General features: G+C 43.2%; 2 protein-coding genes across 9 annotated transcripts in view; one reads left to right on the top strand and one right to left on the bottom strand.

The window, feature by feature from the left end:
* Positions 1-2,609: 2,609 nt before the first annotated feature.
* SUMF2 (sulfatase modifying factor 2) overlaps positions 2,610-23,396 on the top strand; it is an 83,920-nt gene continuing 63,133 nt past the window's right edge. For 2 of the 3 annotated variants that reach the window (XM_020991873.2, XM_020991874.2), the window contains exons 1-8: positions 2,610-2,775; positions 4,252-4,408; positions 6,521-6,635; positions 7,229-7,273; positions 8,027-8,177; positions 9,127-9,182; positions 9,439-9,523; positions 9,769-9,919. In XM_020991873.2, coding sequence (XP_020847532.1) covers positions 2,700-2,775; positions 4,252-4,408; positions 6,521-6,635; positions 7,229-7,273; positions 8,027-8,177; positions 9,127-9,182; positions 9,439-9,523; positions 9,769-9,919 — 836 coding nt within the window. In that variant the 5' untranslated portion in view covers positions 2,610-2,699. Of the gene's footprint in view, positions 2,776-4,251; positions 4,409-6,520; positions 6,636-7,228; positions 7,274-8,026; positions 8,178-9,126; positions 9,183-9,438; positions 9,524-9,768; positions 9,920-11,547; positions 16,543-23,396 lie in introns of those variants that run through there. The other variant, XM_020991872.2, reaches the window with a different exon arrangement.
* Positions 20,458-23,396, bottom strand: part of TEX14 (testis expressed 14, intercellular bridge forming factor) — a 137,040-nt gene continuing 134,101 nt past the window's right edge. For 5 of the 6 annotated variants that reach the window (XM_020991862.1, XM_020991869.1, XM_020991865.1 and 2 more), the window contains 3 exons: positions 22,495-22,601; positions 21,226-21,283; positions 20,458-20,707 (listed from right to left, as the gene is read on the bottom strand). In XM_020991862.1, coding sequence (XP_020847521.1) covers positions 20,581-20,707; positions 21,226-21,283; positions 22,495-22,601 — 292 coding nt within the window. In that variant the 3' untranslated portion in view covers positions 20,458-20,580. Of the gene's footprint in view, positions 20,857-21,225; positions 21,284-22,494; positions 22,602-23,396 lie in introns of all 6 variants that reach the window. The other variant, XM_020991866.2, reaches the window with a different exon arrangement.

A 23,396-nucleotide genomic window follows, 5' to 3' on the forward strand; every position in this document is an offset into this window, starting at 1 on the left:
AGTCTGACTAATAGGATGAGAAAGAAGAAAAAAGCAGTGCCTTAAAAACCTCTGGAGTAGAGGAGGTAGCATATGGAGTCGAATACTGCAGATAGTCAGACACATTTCAGCTTGAACAGATCTGTGCTTTAGGAAAATCAGATCAGCAGCTGTGCAGCAAAGGATTGAAGAGGGTATGGAAAATCATTAGCTGGCTGCTGCAAAAGCCTAGGAGTTAACCGAAGGGGGTAGATAGCTCTAATTAGAACTTAATTAGAGCTATGCCAAAAGAATCATAGGATGTCAGAGCTGGAAGAGACTGTACTGACCCTCTATATCAATCCCTCTATTTTATAATAGGTGAAATTAGGGCCCAAAGAAGTCATAGAATCACAGAATTTGGAAAGGCAAATCATCTTGCTTGTATCTTTTATTTTATAGAAGAAACTAAGAGGGTGTAATTGGGGCTGAGTTTGGTATTATCAATATTATTCTGGTTTAGAGTTAATGTTGGAATTCTAATTAAGGTTATCCTGGAAATGTGTGCATGAGCAAAATCCACCATCTAGGCTAGGCTAGTTTTTCCTTAAAAGTTGTTGAAACTGTCCTGAAGACTCTATTGACTTAGAGTCTATTGACTAAGGCTCCTGTTTGAACTTGATGTTACTTTCTTGTGGCCTAAATATAAAAGTCAGCCTAGGAGGAGGCAGGAAGTTGCTTCTCTCTCTCTCTCTCTCTCTCTCTCTCTCTCTCTCTCTCTCTCTCTCTCTCTCTCTCTCTCTCTCTCTCTCTCTCTCTCTCTCTCTGTCTCTCATTGTGGGCAATAAAGGGGTTAAGGAATCTGAGGTCAACCAAATCAACGCTGGGAACACTGTGTCCTTGCCAAGTATCCTTTCTATGCCATGACTAAGAAAAACTTTTAATAATCATTAGACACTCTAGGAGTGTCTCCTTGTGCTCCAATTCTGAACCCAAAGAACCAGACAGGCCTGGAATGGGTGTATGGCAACACCTATTTTACAAATGAAGAAAGTAAAACTAAATTTCCCCAAGGCTACCAAAGCCACAACTTGAAGCTCATTTTCCAGTTCTCACTCCCACATCCTTTCTGGTAGGTCACATAATTTAATTTCAACCAGCCTTAATTTCCTCATCTGTAAAATGAGAATCGTAATAGTATCTATTTTAGAAGGTTGTGAAGATCCAATAAGATCACACACACACACACACACACACACACACAATCTCTTACCTCCCACTTCCTCACCCACCTTGGATTTTGGATGGGGTTACAGGGAGTGTTAAGGTTTGGGCTGAATTTGAGGTCAGGGTTCACTATGGAATATGCATTAGGTTTGAGGTTAGAATTATCAGATTAGAATTAATGTCAAGTTCAAGGTTATGTTTGGGTTAGGACTGAGGCTGGAGCTGAGATTGTGTTTTTGGTTGATGCTGTCCCCAGAGGAAAGCAGTGCAAATAAGTATTAGGCACATCTTAAAGTTTACAAACCTCATTGCCCATAGCCTACCTCCTATCCCTTACCTCAACCCTCCCATCTCCCATAACATTTTGTTCGCAGCTCCAATCCATTCTGATGTCATTTTCTATCATATTTTTATGTATATGCATGTTATCTCCACATAACAGAGTGAAATAAGAACATACTACATGCAGCATATTAGTGTGCCTGCCTTCTTCCTACAGCTGCTCCAGAATTGATTGTTCTATTTTTTATCATCTCAGCCAACTTGATATGAAACCTTAGAGGTAATTCAATTTACAAAATGAAGTTGTGAACCTGCTTTTTATTGAAAGGGAAACTGCAGAGGTGGGAAATGAGTCATAAAGAAACAGAGAAATCTCTCTCTCTCTCTCTCTCTCTCTCTCACACACACACACACACACACACACACACACACACAAAATCCAAAGTCAAACCCAGGGCTCCTGACTCCAAATCCAGAGCTCTTTCCACTTGGATACTCTGTTACTGGTCTAAGTTAGTGATTTGTAGGACAAAAAGCAGCATAAGAACTGGTTGACCGACTGGACAGAATACTGGCCTTTGAGTCAGGAAGACTAGGATTCGAGTCCTTCCTTTGATACATTCTAGCTGTGTGTGACCCAGCAGACCTTCCTTATCTTCTTAGTATCTCTACCAAGTCTCTAAAAGCATAAGTTGCAACTAAATAACCTATGTTCTTGGGTGGATTAGCTCTGCAGCTTTTTACCTTCCCTAAGCACCTGGACACACAGCCTCAGTTGAGTGTCACTTGGGGTGGTATTCATGCATCTCGTTAGGCCAGGTCCTGGATCCAAGGACACACGCAATGCAAGAGTGTGTGTGTGTGACTCGGTTGCACACTCTCGACCCCCAGCTGTGCTTACTACAGCCATGGCAAAGAAGCCACGTGATAGGGATCCCCAGAAGTTGCACACAGCCACGCGACCGTGTGCGTGAGTGGGGGGGGTGAGGTAACGGTGTGTCTGCGTGTGAACGTGTGACGGGGCGCATCTCCTCCCACCCCTTCGGAGGACCGCGCGGGATCCGGCCCGGTCTGGGCGCATCGCTCTGGGTCCCTCGGCGGCTTCCCAGTACTGCACAGGGTTTCCCCGCTTCCAGGTCTTGCTGGGCTCCGCCCTCCGCATCAGGGCTTGCAGACGCAGGGCCGGAACTGCGTGGTTGCTGGCGCTCCAGTCCTTTCCCGTCAGTCCAGTCATGGGCTCCTTGCTGCCGCCGCTCCTGCTGCTGCAGTCCCTGGGACTCGTGTTCCTGGGCCTCTGTCTCGAGCCAGGTCAGTGCCGGCGCCCTAGGCTACGGCGGGAGGGAGGGCAATGGGAGGCTTGGAGCCCCTATGCAAGAGGTTCAGCCCCACACCCCTAGCCTGAGCTTCTCTCCCTACCACCGGTCACCCCCTAAATTCCAACTCCTACGATCCTTAAGTTGGGAGAAGCCTTGGATCACATGATCTCGGGTCTAGAGCTGGAACGGGCCTTAGAAGTCCTCAACTCCAACTCCTTCATTTTACAGATGAGGAAAATGAGGCCCAGAGAAGTGCAATCGCTTGCACAAGGCCGCACACATTGAGGCGGATTCGAAACCCTAGCCGCAGAGTCCAAATTCAGATCTCTTCTCCACTGGACCTTGGCGGCTTCCCTTGAATTTGTATGAAAGTGTAATATATAGTATATATAGTATAGTATAGTATAAAGGAGCTCACTTCAAACCCAACCTCAGACAATCTCAGTTTCCGAGTCTGAAAAATGGGGATATTAATGGCACCTACCTCCCACGGTTGTTGTGAGGATAAAATGAAATGGATTTGAAGTTCTTTGCAAACCTTAGTCTTTGCGTGTTCTAATTTTCCCTTTTAAAGATACAGTCACTTTGGATGTTTGTTACTTTATATTTAAGAGGGAGGGAATAAAACATGGCAGAGACAGCTTAAACTAGGGTTACAGGTGTATATTCAAACTTCTCATCTTACTCTTTTTCAGCCTAACTGGTTACTCCATGTCCCCAGAACACTCCCCTTGCTTACACTGTTCCTTATGCCTGGAAAATCCTCCTTCTTTCTTTCTCCCTACCCCTTTGCATGCTTTAAAATGCAGTTCAATAGCCCCCTCCTCGAGGACATTTTCCCTAATTTCCTCTCTCATTCTTACCCCTACTTTCCCCCTACCTCAAATAGCTTTTTTTGGGGGGGAAACTCTCAAGGCAGTGATCAAAAAATATGATCTATAATAATTATTTGTGTTTGTGCCTTTCGGGTAAGTGAGTTCCCTGGTACCATGTCTCATCTACACTGTGTTTTTTTCCTAAACAAAATTTTTTTATTGATAATCTCTTTTCTTCATGACTCCTTCCCCCATAGAAACATCCTTTGCAACAAATTTTGTTACATTGTTTCAGTTGTGTCTGACTCTGTGACTCCAACAAATACAACTATGGGCAACAAAGAAATACAACTATGTTTAATGGGTATCATATTGCTTGCCTTCTCAATGGGTGGGGTAGGGGTTAGAGGAAGGGAATTTAGAACTTGGAATAAAAAAAAAAGAACGTCAAAAAATATATATAATTTTTTTTAAAAAGTAGGGACAAATAGAATTAAACTTTGTACCTCCCCCAGCACCTTACACAGTACTCAAGCATACTGTAGGCATTGAAAAAATGTTTATGAATGAATGTATGAATGAATAAATGATTTGCTCCTTGCATTACATTTATTTTATTATAGCCCAGATTAGCTCTGTCTTTCATCTTTCAGGCAATGGGCAAGATAATAGCATGGTCCAGCTGCCAGGTGGGACATTCCAGATGGGGACAAATTCCCCAGATGGCAAAGATGGAGAAGGGCCTACTCGGGAAGTAACAGTGAAGCCCTTTGCCATTGACAAATACCCTGTCACCAACAGAGATTTCAGGTACAGCGTCCACTCTTGTGGTCAGGGTACTCTTCTTACTAATCCTCCTTTTTCTTAACCTACACATCTATTGGCAAAGGACACTTAAGGTTTTTTTTTAAAAGCACTTTCACATTTACCATTTCATTTCACCTTTATTTTCATAACACCGTAAGTATGCTATTGTTCCCCGACCCCCCCTTTTACGAGACACATATATAAACCAGGGAAGGATAAAGCAAAGAAAGACAACTATAGACCATTATCACTGATGACTACAATTAAAAATTTTAGGATTTAGATAAGGAAGTTGGGAGATTTAAGGGACTTGAATGAATGCATGAGTGGGAAAAAAAGCATTTCTTAAGTATTTGTTGTGCTAAGTGCTGAAAATAACTTCAAAAATGAGTCTTGTCATCTTACAGCTTACATTCTAATGGGAGAAACACAACATATAAAAGGAAGTGGTGGCCAGGTAAGGGAGTTTTGATCTGGGGAATGGGCATGGTAAGTAGAACCTTAGGTCAGCCATTTCCAGAAGCAAGGGTGATAGCAATTCACTGACCATTCCTGACCGAAGGAGATGTGAGAGGGGACATGCACCACAGGGGTGAATAGGATACAAGATGTACCAGACGGATGGCTGAGTGGGATGTGAAGCATTGTCTGGTCTGGTGCCTTCTGGGTAGAGTGGGCTTGGTGAGTTTTCACTTATTCACCAATCAACACAGTTTAACCCCAAGGCAGAAATTCTGAAACAGAATGGATTAACTGCCCTAGGGCCTGGAGGTCACTTTGGACTTGCCCAGTGTCTCCTAGAGAATTCTTAGGAAAGAAGCCAAGTGTCCTGACTGGCTGGCTGGTGTACTTAACATGCACACAGCACTGAGAGACCTGGGCAAAGGACAGACAATCTGCCAAGCGGAAAGTCCCTGTCAGCCCAGAGGTCAGGTGGATTGATAAGGAATGCCAAGGTAGACTAACATATGGACTGAGGGGTTGATGGGCCTTGGCTTCATCAGAAGCTTGTCCAGATTTCAGAAAGCCTCTCTAAGAAGAAGGAAAAAGACTATATTAGAGTTATACCAGCGACTCAAGGGTGGATCAATAGAAGGTAAACAATTAGCCTATTTAATCAGTAAAAATAAAAATATCCAAAATACCCTCATGCTTTTCCATCTCAAATAATAGCCCTCCCCCACACACATATAGTGCCTAAAGGTTTAGAATTCTTTCCTCTCGTCCTGCTAGTGTTATTATTCTCATTTGCCAGATAATGAAATGTTTAGCTTAAATAGGGGAAGAGACTTGCCAGGACCAAAAGCTGCTATCAAATGACTATGTTGGAACTTGAATCAAGAGTTCGAATTTTGAGTCTAGCAGTTCTTTCCACCAGCAGTGTCTTAATGAAGTGCTGTTGAGCTATGAAGTGCCTTTGAGAACCAGCTCAAACGTGGCCTGCTCCATGGAGCTTTTCCTAATCCCCTAGCAAGCATGATTTTGAGTGTACACACACACACACACACACACACACACAAAAGAGAAGCACAGATACTCCCATTCCTCTTAGAAAACATCTTTGTTGTTCAGTTGTGTCTAATTCTTTGTGATCCTGTGGACCATACTGCACCAATACTGTCCATGGGGTTTTCTTGGCAAAGATACTGGAGTGGTTTGCCAATTTTTTTCTCCAGAGGTAAACAGAGGTTAAATGACTTGCCCAGGGTCACACAGCTAGTGTCTGCAGCCACATTTGAACTCAATCTTCCTAACTCCAGGCCCAGCGCTCTATCCACTGAGCCACCTACCTGCCTCTAAAAAACAAACAAATTTAATAAACCTTATAGAGTCTTCGAAAGTGTTTGTACCTCTCTTATGATTCTTCTAGTGTGTCATACATTTCTTTTGTTCCTATGACCCTCTACATTGTGTTATAATTATTTGTGTACACATCTCATCTCCTGTATCAGACTGTAAGCTGCTTGATGGCAAGAACCAGGTCTTAATCATATTTGGATCCTCACAGTGGATTCAGCACAGTGCCTTGCATTTAAGAGACACTCAGGAAATGTTTGTTGAACCAATGAATTCGGAAACTTGAATGGTGAGCCAGGCCAACATTTCTCCTCCCAGGGAATTTGTGAGACAGAAGAAGTATCAGACAGAAGCTGAATCATTTGGGTGGAGTTTTGTCTTTGACGACTTAGTATCTGATGAGCTGAAAAAGAAAGTGACCCAGAAGCTGGAGGTAAGAGGGAGTAGTGGTGGGTGAGTGGGTGGGAAATGGGGCAGGACACAATGAGCAGGGCTAGAGCTAGGGAAGAGAATCAGGTACAGGGGGAGCAGCTGAGACCCTAGGCCTCAATTCCTCTGTCTAACGAATCCCAGAGTCTCTTTTGGCCCTAATTTTATGCATCACATCATGGGAAGTCAAGGGGTAGGAAGAGAAACCCACGCATATACCCAAGAGCTCCCTGAGCCCATTCCCATTTTTTTCAACTTGGAAGGGAGAAAGTAGCTCAGTGAGAAGCAAAGAACTCCATGAGATTTGAAAATGATAAGGCCTGGCAGAGGTCATCTGGTCTAGACCTTCTATCTAGACAAACCTGTCTTTAAGGGGAGCCTATGCAAATGTAGAGGAGGGGAAGCTGACTTCTTTAAAAGCTCTTCAGGAAGGAGGATGCGGTGGCCTTGCTCGGAAAGCTCATATTGAGTTCTCAGTTTTTGCCCCACATCCTTGATTTTAAGCTGGATGAGTGAGGTCAGGGGTGGGGTTGGAAGGTGGGAGGCCAGTATGTTGGGAGTCAGGGCCGCTCAGCTGGCCCTCTTTTCTGTTTTCAGTCTGCACCCTGGTGGCTCCCGGTGGAGAAGGCATTTTGGAGGCAGGTGAGCTTGGCTCCTCACTTTCCATCCCTCTCAGCCCTCCCCCCATGTGGTCCCATTCTGGAAGCCTAACCTTCTTATCCCCAGAAAACAAAAGCCTAAAGTGGATGACAGAATAATTCAGGTGAAGCATTTGAGCCAAAGGATCTGAATTTGAATTGTGGCTGTTAGTCAATTAGCTATGTGATATGAGGCAAATGACTTAGCCCGCCCTGGGCCTCAGTTTCCAGCTTTAGATCCTGTTATTCTTTGACTAAACAGCCAGCGCTTACCCTGAGACAAATATTGTTCCTTCTCATCCTAGTCTCCTGGTATTGTAGTGTGGACCCCAACTGTGCCACTCAGTGCCTGTGGGACTTTTGGCAAGTCCCTGCGCTTTTCTGGGTCTCCCATTCATTCATCATCTGTAAAGCGAGCGGGTTGCACTCAGTGATTTCTAAATTCTGAAGCTTCAGACCTGTGACCCTTCCTTTTCTCCCTGTTTCCTCATCTGTAAGATAGGAGGAACAAAACACTCTGATGGCCTGCTAACAGGCTGGTGGTTGTGTCAGAAGCACTCTGGAAATCTGAAAAGTCTATGGAAATGGGCTGTTACATCTCCTTTCTGTTGCCTCTCATCCCTTAATGCTTTTTCTCTTCCTCTCCTTCATGGTTCTATGGGATAGTGAAGGCCTGGCCCAGCAGTCCTTGCTAAACACCATCCTAGGGATCCTGTCCATCTCCAGGTATCTCCCCTTCCCCTTCCTGCCCAATCAGCCTTCAGGTCCAGGCTCTGGCATCCGAGACCGGCTAGACTTCCCCGTGCTGCATGTGAGCTGGAATGACGCCCAAGCTTTCTGTGCCTGGCGAGGCAAGCGGCTGCCCACAGAGGAGGAATGGGAGTTTGCTGCCCGGGGAGGGCTGAAGGGTATGTCAGTCTTTCCCCACACAGTGACGAGGTCTGACAAGGAATGAAAAGCAATAGAAAGAGGAGGGTTTGGGTCAGAGTAGCTGTGTAACCTTGGGCAAGTCACACAGACTCTCTGCATCTCAGTTTCCTCATCTGTAAAATGAGGGGATTAGAGTAGATGATTATCTAAGTTCCCTTCCAGTTATATTCTTATGATTTATGTATGCCCAGTTCTCCCCTCTTCTCATCATTCCATGAGCTGTACCCATAGATGCTTTCCCTCCCCAAAACAAAGCCTTGGTGGGTAGGGCAGTCTTCCAAGGGCTTTTTCAGGAGGCTGGTGCATATAGTTTAATAGGAAGAATCTTGTGAGTTCAAGCTCTATTGTTTCTCTCACATCCATCCCCTTTCTTTACTCACATGGCCACCACCCTAGTTCAGGCTTTTGTTACCTCTTGTCTGGGCTATTGAAATAGCCTCGTAACTATTTCCAATCTTTCCTTCTCCAAGTTATCACACACAGCTGGCAAAATAATCTTCCTAAGGCACCAGTCTGATCATGTCACCCCTCCTACTCAAACACCTTCACTGGCACCCCATTGCCTATAGAAGAAAAATCTGTACTTCTTAGCCTGGCAGTTAAGGCCCTCCACAATCTCCAGTTGAATTGAATGAAGAGCCAGGACAGATAACATCCTCTCTCCTCTTCCCTCTCCTTCTCCTGCCCTTTCCCTCTTTTTCTACTTCTCCCTGTCCTTCCTTTAACCTTCCTTTCTCCCTCCTCTCCCCTTACTCCTTTCCTCACTACTTGCTCATAATTTCCCCTCGACTCTCCTTCTCACCTTTACCTTCTGTTCCCTTTCCTTCCCCCTTTTACCATTTCCTTCCTCTTGTCCTCATCTCCTTCCTCTCCTGATTTTTTTCTCTTTTGTCCCTTTCCACATCTCCTTTCTCTCCTTTCTGTCAGGCCGAGTATACCCCTGGGGGAACCAGTTCCAGCCGAACCGCACCAACCTGTGGCAGGTAAGGCTCCCCATCCTCTCCTAGGGCAGAGGCCCCTGCAATCTGGGGCCAGAAAGGTCTCCCCTTTGGTTCTCCCTGCACACTCCCAGCACGTTAGGGAGGTGGAAGTCAGGGGAGTACTGAGGTGGGAGAAGAGAGGAGCTCCTAGATCTGAGACCTAAACTTCACCCCGCTCCCAGCGAATGGCTGGCTGGCCTAGTCCTGACCTGCCTGTTCACTCACAGGAAAGCCCTGATCCTGACTTCTTTCTTCTCAGGGCAAGTTCCCCCAGGCTGATACAGCTGAGGATGGTTTCCATGGAGCCTCGCCTGTAGATGCTTTCCCTCCCCAAAACAACTACGGTAAAGCCAATCATGAATGCCCCTCTAGGCCCTAGCCCGTAGTTCCACAGATTCTCAAGCTTTTCTCCCCATGTGGGTTAGGCTTACTCTTATGGATCCTTAATCTTGGGGACCCCTCAAGTTATTCCAGGAAGAGAAAATCCCCAAACCTTCTACCCTTTCCCTTCCCCAGAGAGTGGGTGGGGGGTGGTGTTGGGCTGCCAGGCACAGTCTTGACCACTGAGCAGTCTGCTACCATTCATCAGGACTCTGTGACCTCATGGGTAACGTGTGGGAGTGGACAGCATCGACATATGGATCTCCCATCCCTGGCCAAGACAGGAAGGTTTTGAGGGGAGCATCCTGGATCGACACAGTAGAAGGTTCGGCCAACCACCGTGCCCGAGTCACCACCAGGTAAGAACATGTTCCCTCTTCCAGGGAAGGAGAGGGGCCAGGAATTAAGAGATGTAGTGGAAAGGGTGCTGAACTTGGAGACAAAGGACCAAGCATGAACCCTGCATTAGTCACGTACTCCTGATTCACCTCTCTGGGCCTTGGTTTTTCTCATTTGCAAAATGAGGGGTCTGTGCTGGATGATGACTGCTGAGGTCCCTTCTAGAACCCTGATCCTGGAGACCCAGCTTCCCTGGTCAGTCTCAGGAAGTTGGGGAGAAAAACAGGTTTTTTTATCCAGCTTAGAATGGAGGGGCTTTAGGTCCCGTGTTCATATTATTCAGGCTTTGGCTTTTTGTCCTGCCTTCTGATTCCCCACTTCACTCTTGTACAAGAGAAGTGTAAGGAGGGAAAACACCACATCAACATATTGAGGCAAGTCAGCGGCTCCAGTAAGGTCAGTGGTCATAAAACCACCACATTTAGAGCAAGAAGGTGCTTTGAGAGCATTTAGTTTTAATGTCATTTTACAAATGAAGAAACTGAGACCCAGGGAGGTTAATGTGACTTATAGGATCATAGATCTATAGAGGGAAGGGACCTTAGAGATCATCTAGTCCAACCTTCCTATTTTACAGAGAAGGACACTGAGGCCCAAGGAAGCCAAGGGATTTCCCTAAGGGCACACAGTAAGCAGCAGAAGTGGAATTTGTTCCCAGGTCCTCTGACCTGAAGTGATTTGCCCAAAGTCACATGGTTCTTTTTTTTTGGGGGGGGTGAGTCAACTGGGGTTAAGTGACTTGCCCAAGGTCATACAGCTAATAAATGTTATGTGTCTGAGGCCAGATTTGAACTCAGGTCCTCCTGAATCCAGGGCTGGTGCTCTATCCACTGTGCCACCTAGCTGCCCCAGGTTAATTCTTCCTTAATACACTGTATAATACTTCATACTTCCATCCTGTGAAGCATTTTATAAATGAAATGTGTCCTGGAAAGGTGAAGGGACTAGTCTAAGGAGGCAGAGTCAGTGACAGAACCACACTTGGGAACTTGTGGGGTCCTGACCGAGGCTTTTCCCTCCGCCTCCCAGCTGATAGGTTTCCTTTAAGAGCTGGCTGTTTCTGTGACCCTGTTATGTTGAAGTTTTTAAAAATCCCACCTACCAGAACAAGTCCATAGCCTCCATGACTCTTCCCAGGGGCTCTCAGCTCTTTCAGCCTGAGTCTGTGGAAAAGTAGCTCCTTCCTTGGGAGGCCAGACGGTTGGTTCTAGGCTTGGCCTGGCCATGAACTAACTGGGGGATCTCAGACAGGTCTTTGGGCTTCTTTATCACTTACCTATCAAATGAGATGAACATCTGCCTCACAGGATGGTTGTGTGGGTGGGAAAGTATAAAGAGTATTGTTACTGTTTCACAGAAGATCATACCTTAGATGTTATCTGGTACAACTGAGGGAAAATGAGGCCCGGGGAGAGCAAAGGACTTGCCAGAGTAGGAACAAGTCAGTTCAGTGTGGTTTTTGGAAGACCCTGAGCTTAAAGAAGCTGAATGACAATCTCTTTTCCTGCTTTCACTGTTCAGGGGAGAGGGGAAGTGCTATCTCAGCTCTTGATCCACTGCCTCTTTTCTTTCCTCTCTCTGATGGCAGGATGGGCAACACTCCAGACTCTGCCTCAGACAACTTGGGCTTCCGTTGTGCGGCTAGCCCAGGCCGGCCTCTTGAGGAACTGTGAACAGAGAGCAAGAGGCAAGGGGGAGAATCTCCTATGGCCCTGCCCCGATGGCCAGCCAGGCCTCTCCACTCAGCCAGTGCCTCATCAAAAAAACATCAGGCCCAGACAAAGGCTTAGCTGGAGTAATTCCACACTCCACCTTTGCCACATCAACCATTCTCCCTTTCTCGATCCCCACCCCCCTAGTCCTCCACTGAGTCGCATTCTGTCAAGAACTCTGGCTGAGGCTGAGAATAACCAGGACGTACGGGACTTCGCCCATTGCCAACTCAGGAAACCAAAGCCCTCAGTATTAATTATAGTTTAGGTGTGGCAAACACACCCACCTGCATATTAGATGGAGAAACAAAGCTTGTAGCTAAGAATTATAAATTGTTAGAAATGGGATGGACTTTCAATACCATACAGTACAGAAGTTCTCAAACTAACCTAGCCAAGAGTACAGATATGGGCCTTGAAATACATTGTTGAAACCCTAAAGTACTGGTTCAGAGGGTAGGGGTGGGAGGATATGAGGTTATGAAATATCCTCTGTGAGTCAAGGAGGGGTGGGGTGACAGTAGGGAAAATCTTGGAATAGATGAAATTGTTTTTTCATACCAAAAAAAATTGTATAAAATGTTTTAGATGCTTCATAATTTATACTAATATTTTAAATCAGCATATCATATTTAAGAGGGAAGAACACTGCTGTTTCTAATGGAACCTCTAATAGTATTGTGTCATTTCTTAGATTCTAGCACCTGCCTCCCAGGGTTATTGTGAGGATCAAATCAAAAGGGCTTAGCACAGTGCCTAGCACACAGTCAGCACAATATAAACACTCATTCCCTTCCTTTCACCTTCTGTGGAACCCAATGTGGGAACCACTGGTCTTGTACAAGCCTCTCATTTGACAGGTGTGGAAACTGGAGCTCAGAGGAAGTGACCAGCCCGAGGCCACACTGTCAGAAGCAGTCAGGACTAGCACTTGCTTTTTTCATTCAGTCCAGGGCAGTTTCCTTCACTAGGCAGAAGTTCCCCAGCATTACTGGAGAGACTGGAGGTGGGCAATACAGAGAACTATATGGGTGCCTGGGCATAGAGAGAAGCCAAGACAAGAAGCAGAGCCCACCCTTGCTCACCCTCCATCTGGGACCTCAGGCTGAGCTCCTAATTAGCAGGGAGGGGACACCCTGGCCCTCCACTGGAAGACCCAACAAGAGGGCGGGTGTCCAGAGGAGTCAATTGGGACAGGGACTTAGAGCCAGTCTCAAGTGTGTCTATCAGTAAAAAGGCTCTGCTCTGAACACACACCTTCACCTAGGCATGTCCTTAGACTGCAGCCTAATGCTGTCACTGGGGAGGGAAGAGGTTGCCAGGAGATGCCTCAGGGCCCCTGATGCTCAGAGAGTGACTGCTGGAATCACACAGCTGTGCCCTGCAGAGCTGGGACCAGGGGCCATGTGTCCTTAGAAGTCCTCACTAGGGTTCTGATAGTCACTTTTCTTTGCGCAGTGTCAGTAAATACAGCATTGATGAACTGATGCACTGACCAAAGGGACACCATCTCCTGGGTCACAGGCTTCATGTATCAGTACTTGGCAGACTTGGACCAAAGGTCCAAAGAGCCTTCTCAATGCAATCGCTAGCATCAGGGGAAGAGTAGTGCAGAGTGGTTAGACTCTGGGGCCAGCCCTCTCCTCCCCTACCTTTGCACATGGCAGTGGACTGGGAGTCAGAGGTCCTGTGTTTTAATCAAAGCTCTCCCACTTACTAGCTATGTGACCCTGGGCAAGTCCTTAACCTCACTGGGCTTTAGCTCATCTGTAAAATGAAAAAAACGACTAGATGACCTCTGGGGTTCTTTGTAGTTCTAAAACTATGATCCCTTGTAAGCCAATAATAACTACCTGACATCTCCTTACTGGCACCATAACCTAGAGGGTAGAGTCTAGGCTTAGAGCCAGGAAAACCTGGGTTCAAGTGCTGCCTCTGCCATGTTTTGCCTGTGTGACCCTGAACATGTCACTTAACCTCTGCTCTGAGCAACTCTAAGACTTGAAATCACAGAGAAGATGCTGACCTGCACTGGTAAAAGGATTTTCCTCACCAGAGTTCCCAATTCTACTAAAATCACTGATCTAGTCTCTATCCCTTATCTGAGTCTCTGTGGTTCCAATAGCCCTGTGAGGTTGGAGTAAATATCATTGCCACTGGTTTACACATGAGGAAGCCAGAAAACTAAGGCCCAGATAAGAGCAATAGCCTGCTCTTGTTCACACAGCTAATATGTCACAAAACTCTCCAGAGGATCCCAAAGGCACCTCTTCTGCTCTGGCCTGTACCCAATCGAGGCAACAAGCCTGTACCTCGGCAACACCCCTGGCCAATAGTGAAGGCAAATCCAGGCTTCACCGGGAGCTCTCTGGTGACTCACTGTTGCAAATGGGCACAGCCAATTTCACTCTGAGACTGCTCTAATCGGTAACAAGTTTTCCCCAGCAAAAGCTTAAATTTGCCTCTGCAAGTTCCACAGCTCCTGATGCTGTTCTCTAGGACCCAGTACAGCCCCACCTCAACAAGACAGCCCTTTAAACACTTGCAGAAAGCTCTCTTGTCCCTCTTTCCCTGTGGCACGATTTCAAGGTGCTTCACTATCCTGGCTGTCCTGCACAATATACCTTGCCAATGGCCTTCCTGATGTGTCCAGAAGTTAAGCATAATGCACCTACTGTGTGCCAAACACTATGCTCAGCACTGGGGTTACAAAGAAAGGCAAAAACAATCCTTGCCTTCAAGGAGCTCAGTCTAATGGGGAAAACAACATGTAAACAGTTATGTACAAATAAGATACTGGATAAACTGGAGATAATCTCAAGAGGGAAGACAGTATTAAAGGAGACTATGAAAGATGCTTTTTTAAAACAAGTTTTTATTGATGTCTTTGTTTTTACATCACCACAGTTTTTCCCAGTATCTTCCTCATCAAAGGGAAATATTCCATATAATAGTATTTTTAAAGACAAAAAAAGGAAAAAAATTCAGCATTAACTGATCAATACTGAATACAGCTGATCAAAAAAGACTTGAAAATATATGTAATGTACAAGACTCGTGGACTTTCCATTTCAGTCAAGGGATGGGAGTGTCTTCTTGTATCTCTTCTTTTGAGCCATTCTTGTGTTTTGTTTTGTTTTTTCCAATATTCACTTTTCTTTCCTGGTGAGCTAATTACACTACTATAGTTGTGTATCTTGTTTTCTTGGCTCTGTTTATTTACTCTACATCAGTCCAAGCTGATTTTTCCATGCTTCTCTGTATTCACTTACACTTTCTTATAGCACAAGTAATATTCCATTACACTCATATATCATAATTTTTTTTTGCTATTCCCCAAACAGAGGGAGTCTGCTTTGTTTTCAATTCTTTGCTATCACAAAAAGTGCTACTCTCTATATTTCAGTGTATATGGGGCATTTTTTCTTGAACCTAGCAATGGAATCTCTGGGTCAGACTATGGACATCTTAGTCACTTTATCTGCTAATTCCAAATTCTTTTCCAAAATGATTGTTCTGACTAGGCATAGATCAAAACCCTCACACCAAATACCAAAATAAAGTCAAAATGGGTTCATGATTTAGATATAAAAGCTGATACTGTAAGCAAACTGGGAGAGCAAGGAATAGTTTACCTATCAGATTTATGGAGAACAGAAGAATTCATGACCAAACAGGAGATAGAGAACATTTCTATGAAATGCAAAATGGATAACTTTGATTACATTAAATTGAGAAGTTTTTGCATAAACAAAGCCAATGCAACCAAGATTAGAAGTAGAAAACTGGGAATTTTTACAACTAGTGTCTCTGATAAGGGCCTCATTTCTAAAACATATAGAGAATTAAGTCAAATTTATAAGAATACAAGTCATTCCCCAATTGATAAATGGTCAGAGGATATGAACAGTCAGTTCTCAGATGAAGAAATTAAAGCCATTGATAGTCATATGAAAAATGCTCTAATTTATTGATTAGAGAAATGCAAATCAAAACAACTCTGAGGTACCACATCATACCCATCAGATTGGCTAACATGACAAAACAGGAAAATGATAAATGTTGGAGAAGATGTGGGAAAAATTGGAACACTAATGCATTGTTGGTGGAGTTGTGAAATGATCCAACCATTCTGGAGAACAATTCTATGCCCAAAGGGCTATAAAAATGTGCATACCCTTTGACCCAGCAATAGCATTTCTAGGGCTGTATCCCAGAAAAGATCATACAAATGGAAAAGGACCCACATGTACAAAAATATTTATAGCAGCTCTTTTTGTGGTGGAAAAGAATCGGAAACTGAGAGGATGTCCATCAATTGGGAAACAGCTGAATAAGTTGGGGTATATGAATATAATGGAATACTACTGTGCTATAAGAAATGATGAGCAAATGGACTTCAGAAAAACCTGGAAAGACTTGTATGGACTGATGCTGAGTGAAGTGAGCAGAACCAGGAGAACGCTGTATACAGTAACAGCCACACTATGCAATGACGAACTTTGATGGACTTAGCCATTCTCAGCAACGCAAGGATCTAAGACATCTCCAAAAGTCTCATGATAGAAAATGCTACCCACATCCAAAGAAAGAACTATGGCGTTTGAATGCAGGTCAAAGCATACTATTTGCTATTTCTTTTCTTCTGTTGTGTTTTGTTTCCTTTTTCTGATGGTTCCTCCTAGTAGTTCTAATTCTTACAACATCACTAATATGAAAATATATTTAATAGAAATGTATATGTATAGCCTATATCAGACTGCATGCTGTCTTGAGGAGAGAGGTAGGAAGGGAGGGGGAGAAAAATGTAAAACTCAAAAGTTTGTGGAAGTGATTGTTGATAATTCAAAATAAATTAATTTTAAAAATGATTGTTCTGATTTACAGTTTCACTAACAATGCACAACCCTTCCCACAACCCCTTCAACACTGACTATTCCCATTTTCTGTCATCTATGCCAATTTGCTGGGTGTGAGGAAAAACCTCAGGGTTGTTTTGATTTGTATTTCTCTTAGTGATTTGGAGCATTCTTTTATACAGTTAACAATAGTTCACAATTCTTTTGAGAACTAGTTGTTTACATTCTTTGACTATGTATCCATTGGGTTTTTGGTCTTACATAGATATAATCATCTATATATCTATGTAGATTATCTCTCCCTATGTCTTAATTATATATCTTAGAAACCAAACTCTTATCAGAAGCTGGGTACAAAGATTTTTCAGGAAAGGCTTCTTGCAGAAGGCGAGATTTTAGCCAATACTCAAAGAACTGAACATAATACTACAGATATAGTCTGACTGGGGCAGAGTATAGTGGACTATTACCTATGTAATCCTGGATACTATGTTTTTCTTAATACAGCATAGTCTAGAACTGCATTAGATTTTTTGAATGACACGTCTCACTGTTGACTCCATTGCAGCCCACTAAAACTTTCAGATCTTTTCCATACAAACTTTGGCCAGGGGTGGGGAAACTTTAGCCTAGACGCCTTAATAAAAGGATTTGTTCTGTGAAGTTTGGATTCAGTCAAAGGGCTGCACTTGAGGACCTAGAAGGCCACATGTGGCCTCAAGGCCACAGGTTCTCCAACCCTGGCTCTAGCCTCTCCTCTCTCATGGTCTATTTGTAAAGTTTATTTTTTGGATGCTGGTATAGAATTTCATATTTATCTCTATTTCATTTTATCCTATTCAGCTGGGCCCATCATTCTCACTTTTTGAGATTACCTATTTCAACACCCTCACTTTCTAGATGAAGAGAATGGGGCTCTGAAGGGTTACCTGACTCACTTAAATTCACTCATCTTTTCAGTTCTGAACTTGGGTCATCTGTTAGCTAGCCCTGACAGTTTCTCATCCATCTGTGATTTTGAGAAGCATAGCATCTATATCTTTATCTAGTTCACTGATTTTAAAAGGCACAGGGCCAAGAGTTACAACTGGAATTCAAACTTAAGTTGACTCAATTATTGTGTTAATTGTTTTCAATTTGTTTTTCTGTCATTTTCATCCCATTCCCCAAATTTAATATTAATCACTAACATTTATATACCACTTACTATGTGCCAGACACTGTGCTAAGTACTTAACAAATACTATCTCATTAGATCCTCACAACACCCCTGGGTGCCATTATTATTCCCATTTTACAGTTGAGGAAAGTGAGGTAAACAAGGTTAAGTGACTTGCCCAATGGGGTCATATAACTAGTGAATGTCTGAGTTAGGATTTGAACTCTTCCTGACTCTAGGCCCGAAGCTTTATATACTTTACCACCTTCCTTATCCCTAATGATCCCTTTCCTGTCCCCCCTAAAACTCACATATCCATCTCCTCCCCATAGCTGTGAGTCACAAACCTCATGCAGGGATAGGAAGACGAAGGGATGTTAAGGGAAAAGCCCACACTGGGAGAGGTGAAGGAAAGACTTCAGAAACAAACATAGTTGGAGCAGAAAGGGTGTGGGAAAGCAGGAGGCTGGTTAGGTAGCTCTGTTCAGGGAGAGAAGGGGGACCTGGGGCCCTGAGGAGTCAAGGGAAGGGTTGTTGGACATCCCTGATTACTGATAATCCCATTCTGACATCTTCATCCTTACACCTCACCATCCCAGACTGTCTGGTATGTAATATGTAAAGGTGAGGGAAGAGGTAAAGGTGGAAGAAAGGTCTTTGTTAGGGGGAGGTAGAGAAAGTTATGGCTCCCTCAACAGACATGATGGTTGGGTAGGTGGGGTGGGGTGCCATCCTCAAGAGGGTGGGTGGGGGGATTTCTGGCTCCTAAGATGGCTGACCTTTAGGATAATGCTATTCATTAACCTTAACTCTAACCCTATCCATAACCCTAACCTCAGAAATCAGAACTAAGAATCTTGGGCAAAAGTTGCAAAGAGGTAATAATCTTGGTAAAATTCCTTACCATGAAAGCTGTTGAACAGGCTGCTTTGAAAGAGCAAAGATTCCCTTCATTGGCTGAAGTATCATTTTCTTGGTATGTGGTTGAGGGGATTCTGTTTCAGATGTGGGTTAGACTAGCTGGACAATGAGGTCCCTTGAAACTCTTTAACAATACTGGTTCTGATCCTTAGGAACATTCTCTACTACTTGTACAAAGTGGATTTGTTGTCTTTTTTGTTAACGTGTATACTGTTCTTTGGGCTCTATTTCTTTCACTCCCCCCTCCTTGTTCAAGGAGTAGCTTGCAGGACTCCTAGCCCTTGTCTATGAGGTGATAAATCTCCAAACCAAGGCTCAGAAGGGGCAGACCTGGAAAGGTTTCTGCCAATCCTAAGTTAAGGCTCTTTGTCCTTTCTGAAAGCACCCATTAGTATTCCAGTCAAAAAGAATTCTGTAATAACACCCTCAAGCTGAAGACACAAGTTAACATCTAGCTGAGTCTGAGTCTAGAAAAGGTAGAATGCACTTGCTCACTGAAGATGGAGCCCAAAGAGTCCATCAGATCAACACCTTATACTGAGCCTTGTGAGGAGTTAGCAACCCATTACTGATGCTACAACCCACATTAGCTTTGTGAGGACTCTTCTGAGGCACTGTAGTACTACAGTTATAAATTGCCTGGGCTACACATGTCATGAGACCATATGTCCCAACGTTTTAGGACTGGTCATGGTACCTATTGTTTTTGCTATGCCATTTGAGTAATCCCCTTTGTTAAATGGTAACTGAGACAACTGAATGATTGTTAGTGGAAGCATTCATGGGCCAGTGTTGGGAGGATGGCCTTCAGGGTTACCCTTAGACCTGGAGCTAGCAGTCCCCTCTGTGGAGACCCAACCTTCCAGTGACAGATGGTTGGAGGAGTGATCCTAGAGAGGATGCTGCACCTCTTTAAGGATTTAGGGTTTCCTGCTTTGTCTTTTTGTTACTAGTACGCATTTATCTTTCTCTTTTGCAAACTTTTCTTTTTTTGAACTTGTTAGGGTCAGAGACTACTTTTCTACTTTGTCTCCCCCATGATGTTCCATAAGTGCCTGTTGATGGATTGGCTGATGTTCCAACAACACAACTGTATAACTTTTTTTTGCATAAAAACCTTCCATTTACTTTGTACTTTCACAGCTGCCTCTTTGTAGCAACGAAACTCTGGAAATTCCATAAATCTGACCAACTTCACAACTCAGTTGTTATAAGTGAAGTCCCACCACTCTTTCATCAAGACAGATATCAGGTGGTTATTTAGTCAGTGCTGTTGACAGCTTGTAGTCAAACATAAAGGGGAAGCAAGTCAAGGTAATACCATCCTCTAATAACATGTACCCAGGCTAACCTCCCAGGAGAGTAATTATAATATAAGATGGAGATGTTAGCCTTACCCTACATGTCATTCATAAGCTTACTCCCTTGACATCAAATATGAGTTGTAGAGTGCTGAAATATGTAGTGACTCACTGAATTTCCTTTTGAAGAATTTGTATTCTTCCCTGTGATGCTTCTGTCTCCCCACATTCCCATAATCCAGGCTGCATATGGAATAACAGCCTTTTTCCTTAAGTGGGTACCAACTAGAACTTGAGACAAGCAGTATGAGAATATGAGCAATAACTCAAAACAAAAGCAATGCTTCAATTATAAAATGCTGATTCTCATTTTCTATGTGAGGCAGTGAGCAAATATTGTCTTCACTTGACAACCACCCAAAATACAAATTGAAGGGTTTTCTTTGTGCTGGAGTCCCTACAAAGTCCAGGTGTCCACTCTTTGGTACCTGGAATAACTAGAATATGCAGGCATAGCAGTAGCATCTTACACAATTGAAACCAAACTGGTCTAACAAGGAACATTTATTATACATCAACCAACAGTAAATGTTTGATTCATCCCACCATAATAAAACCAGGAGCCACTGTTAGGCACAGCATTGAATTTACACACCCACAAGAAAACTTTTACACTCCAAACTTTCTCACCAGCAAAATGAGACTAAAGAACAAGGCTTTATGCACCAACGAATGGATCCAGGCACATCCCTCATGTCTGTTATTATAGTGAAGAGATAAGTCCAAGCACCACCAACTGCAAGAGGATTTCATGAGAGTCGTAAGGATCACGGCCAACCAGAGCCAGGGAGTATGCAACAGGGAGAATACAAAAACACACTGGAAACTTATCTACTATCTAATTCAGATTAGTCTGAGGTGTTGCTCTGATCCAGAACGATTATCCTATGTTCATTTTTTAAAGGAGAGAGAGGGGATAAAAAAAAATAATTACTTTAAAATAGCTTACAAATGGAATATTTCTATTCAATTGAGATAAAAAAGACATTATTAGGGAAATTTGTGTGGTGGGATATACCTCTAAATTGTCCTTTGGAGAACACCAAGAGAACTACAATTAAAATCACTATGATTCATTCAACCCATGCTGAACTCAACTGTCAATTTTCATTTTCATCAGCCCCCACTACAGAAACTTTAAATACAATATAATGCTGGAATCCCCATCTCTATGTAGGTGATTTCTGATAGTTCTACTAATGCTGTGTGAAACTGGGGGAGCTTAACATACAAATGTATCTGACACTAAGTTACCTGGATGGCTGGGTCCAACCCAGGCAATGCCACAAACCAGGTTTCAGTTCTTCCTGATCTGGAACAAGCAAACCACAAGTAAATTAGCAAGTAATCCCAGTCAAAGCCCTTAAACATCTTTATATTCAAAATAGGGCAGTGGCAACTCAGTCTCCCTAGTCTGAGTCAGATTGTTCAGTCTATAGTTGGTGCTATATAGGTTCCCTCCTCCCCCAAGAGAAATGTTCATTTTGGAACTATAGGGAATAGACTCTAGCCCTTCATTTTTATGTCTATTTATAGCTGCTCCACATTGACTATTTTTAAGGGGCAAAACATTTCAGGGTCTCATATGATACAAAATGTGGATTTGTATGCATTGAGAAAATATATGATGATAGAAAACTGCTATGAATTCAAAACAAACTTTTAAGTGAATTTGTATTTTATTCACTTCAACAGCAACTCTGCACTTTGAAAAACTGTAATATTTATATATGTGAGCCATATCATTTATTCAGGCAACAGAAGATTTGTTTGTTAACTGATTACACCAATTCATGTATGAAACAGATCCCTTGCAAAAATTCTTCTGTGCTCCCCGGAGTATTTGAAGCTCACAGGTTGGGACCCAACATGCTAAGTCATAAACCAAACCCAGGCAGGCCATTCTTATTAAGGTTAAGACTTACTAAAATGCTGGTCAGGTCTCTACCCCACACAGTACCTAATACCCCTTCACAGGAGCACTGGGCTATGAGGAATCAGTTAATGCCACGGTGGCCTGAACAAAATGAACCTGCCTCCCACCAAACTGCTAATCTGCTGCCAGGGAGGTATCTCTGTATGGGAAGGAGTCATTTGTGAACGGTATCACAGGCACGCAAAGCTTTTTAAAGCAGTATGAAAGTCAAAGTTAGCTGAAGATTTTCCCATAGCATGTGCCCCCCATTTTAGTTCCATAATCAACTGCTTTGATTGATTCTGCAGCCTTTTTATGAGCTGCCAGACCACCAAAAAATAAAGTTTTGTGCTCTGTCAACTACCCTTATCTAGATGCAAAAACAAACTCATGATGTTGGACCTAAAGCTTAGTTTGGAAGCAGAACTGGGTGTTAATGACAAGTCTTCACCATAAACTAGAGGGAAAATAAATTAACAAAAGCAACACAAATCAGTTTGGTCACTGGCAGGCAACCAGTTCTGAATAAACTCTGTACTCCTTAAGACAGAGGCCTCCAGAATAAATACTGTAGATCCATTAAACAGGACCTATTAAAAGAAAAATACCTTCAGGGATCCCAGGAAACCTATCTGATTTCCTTCTCTCTGCCTCGGCCCCTTCTTCCCTCTTTTTCTTCTTTTCACCAACTTCTTGAGCTGTTATACTTGTCTCCCTTCAACAACAAGAATTTTGACATCAGACCATGAGGAGAGGGGCCAGGAGGGCAGTATTCAAAGGGCAAAGTATATAATATCAGACTATGGGTAGGAGCCAGTTTCTTGTTCACAACCTCCTGTTATGTGAATACTTCAGACTCATTCCTAAGATTCTTTCTAAAGTGAAACAGTTATAGATTAGACTGACAACTCAAGTAGGAATACTCTCTATTGGTCAAGAAGATAACTGAAAATTCTCAGGGATCATAGAATCATGATTTAGAATTTAGAAGAGTCTTTGGATTCTTGGAGCTCATCATGTTCAACAACTTCATTTAGATAGATGAAGAAACTGAGGCCCAGGGAGATTGACCTGCCCAACGTCACATAGTATAACTGGTAGGTAGGATTTAAACCCAGGTCCTCTGACTAAAAAAATCTAGTCTTCTTTTCATCGTAACTTACCACCTACTTCAACTTCAATTTATAGATAATTTACATTTCTATAGTTCTTTAAAGTTCATGATTAGCTTTCCTTACTAACTGCTCATGAAGTATTTAGTGGAAGTACTATTGGCCCTGTTTTACAGATGAAGAAACTAAAGTTCTGAGAAAGAGACTGACTTTTCTATCATCATAGAATTAGTAAGTTTTGGAGCAAGGATTTGAATCTTTGAATGTGTACTTTTAAAATCTGGGCTCATCAGAAGTTTTAAACAGCCATACATATTTCTCTATTTTCAGCTGAAAAATTTTATTGGTATCTTTTGCTTTTATATCACCTTCATTTCTAAATACATCCCCTTTCCCAC

The sequence above is a fragment of the Phascolarctos cinereus genome, unplaced genomic scaffold (genome assembly GCF_003287225.1).
Source record: "Phascolarctos cinereus isolate Bilbo 61053 unplaced genomic scaffold, phaCin_HiC Scaffold_5;HRSCAF=322, whole genome shotgun sequence".
Classification (NCBI taxonomy): Eukaryota; Metazoa; Chordata; class Mammalia; order Diprotodontia; family Phascolarctidae; genus Phascolarctos; species Phascolarctos cinereus.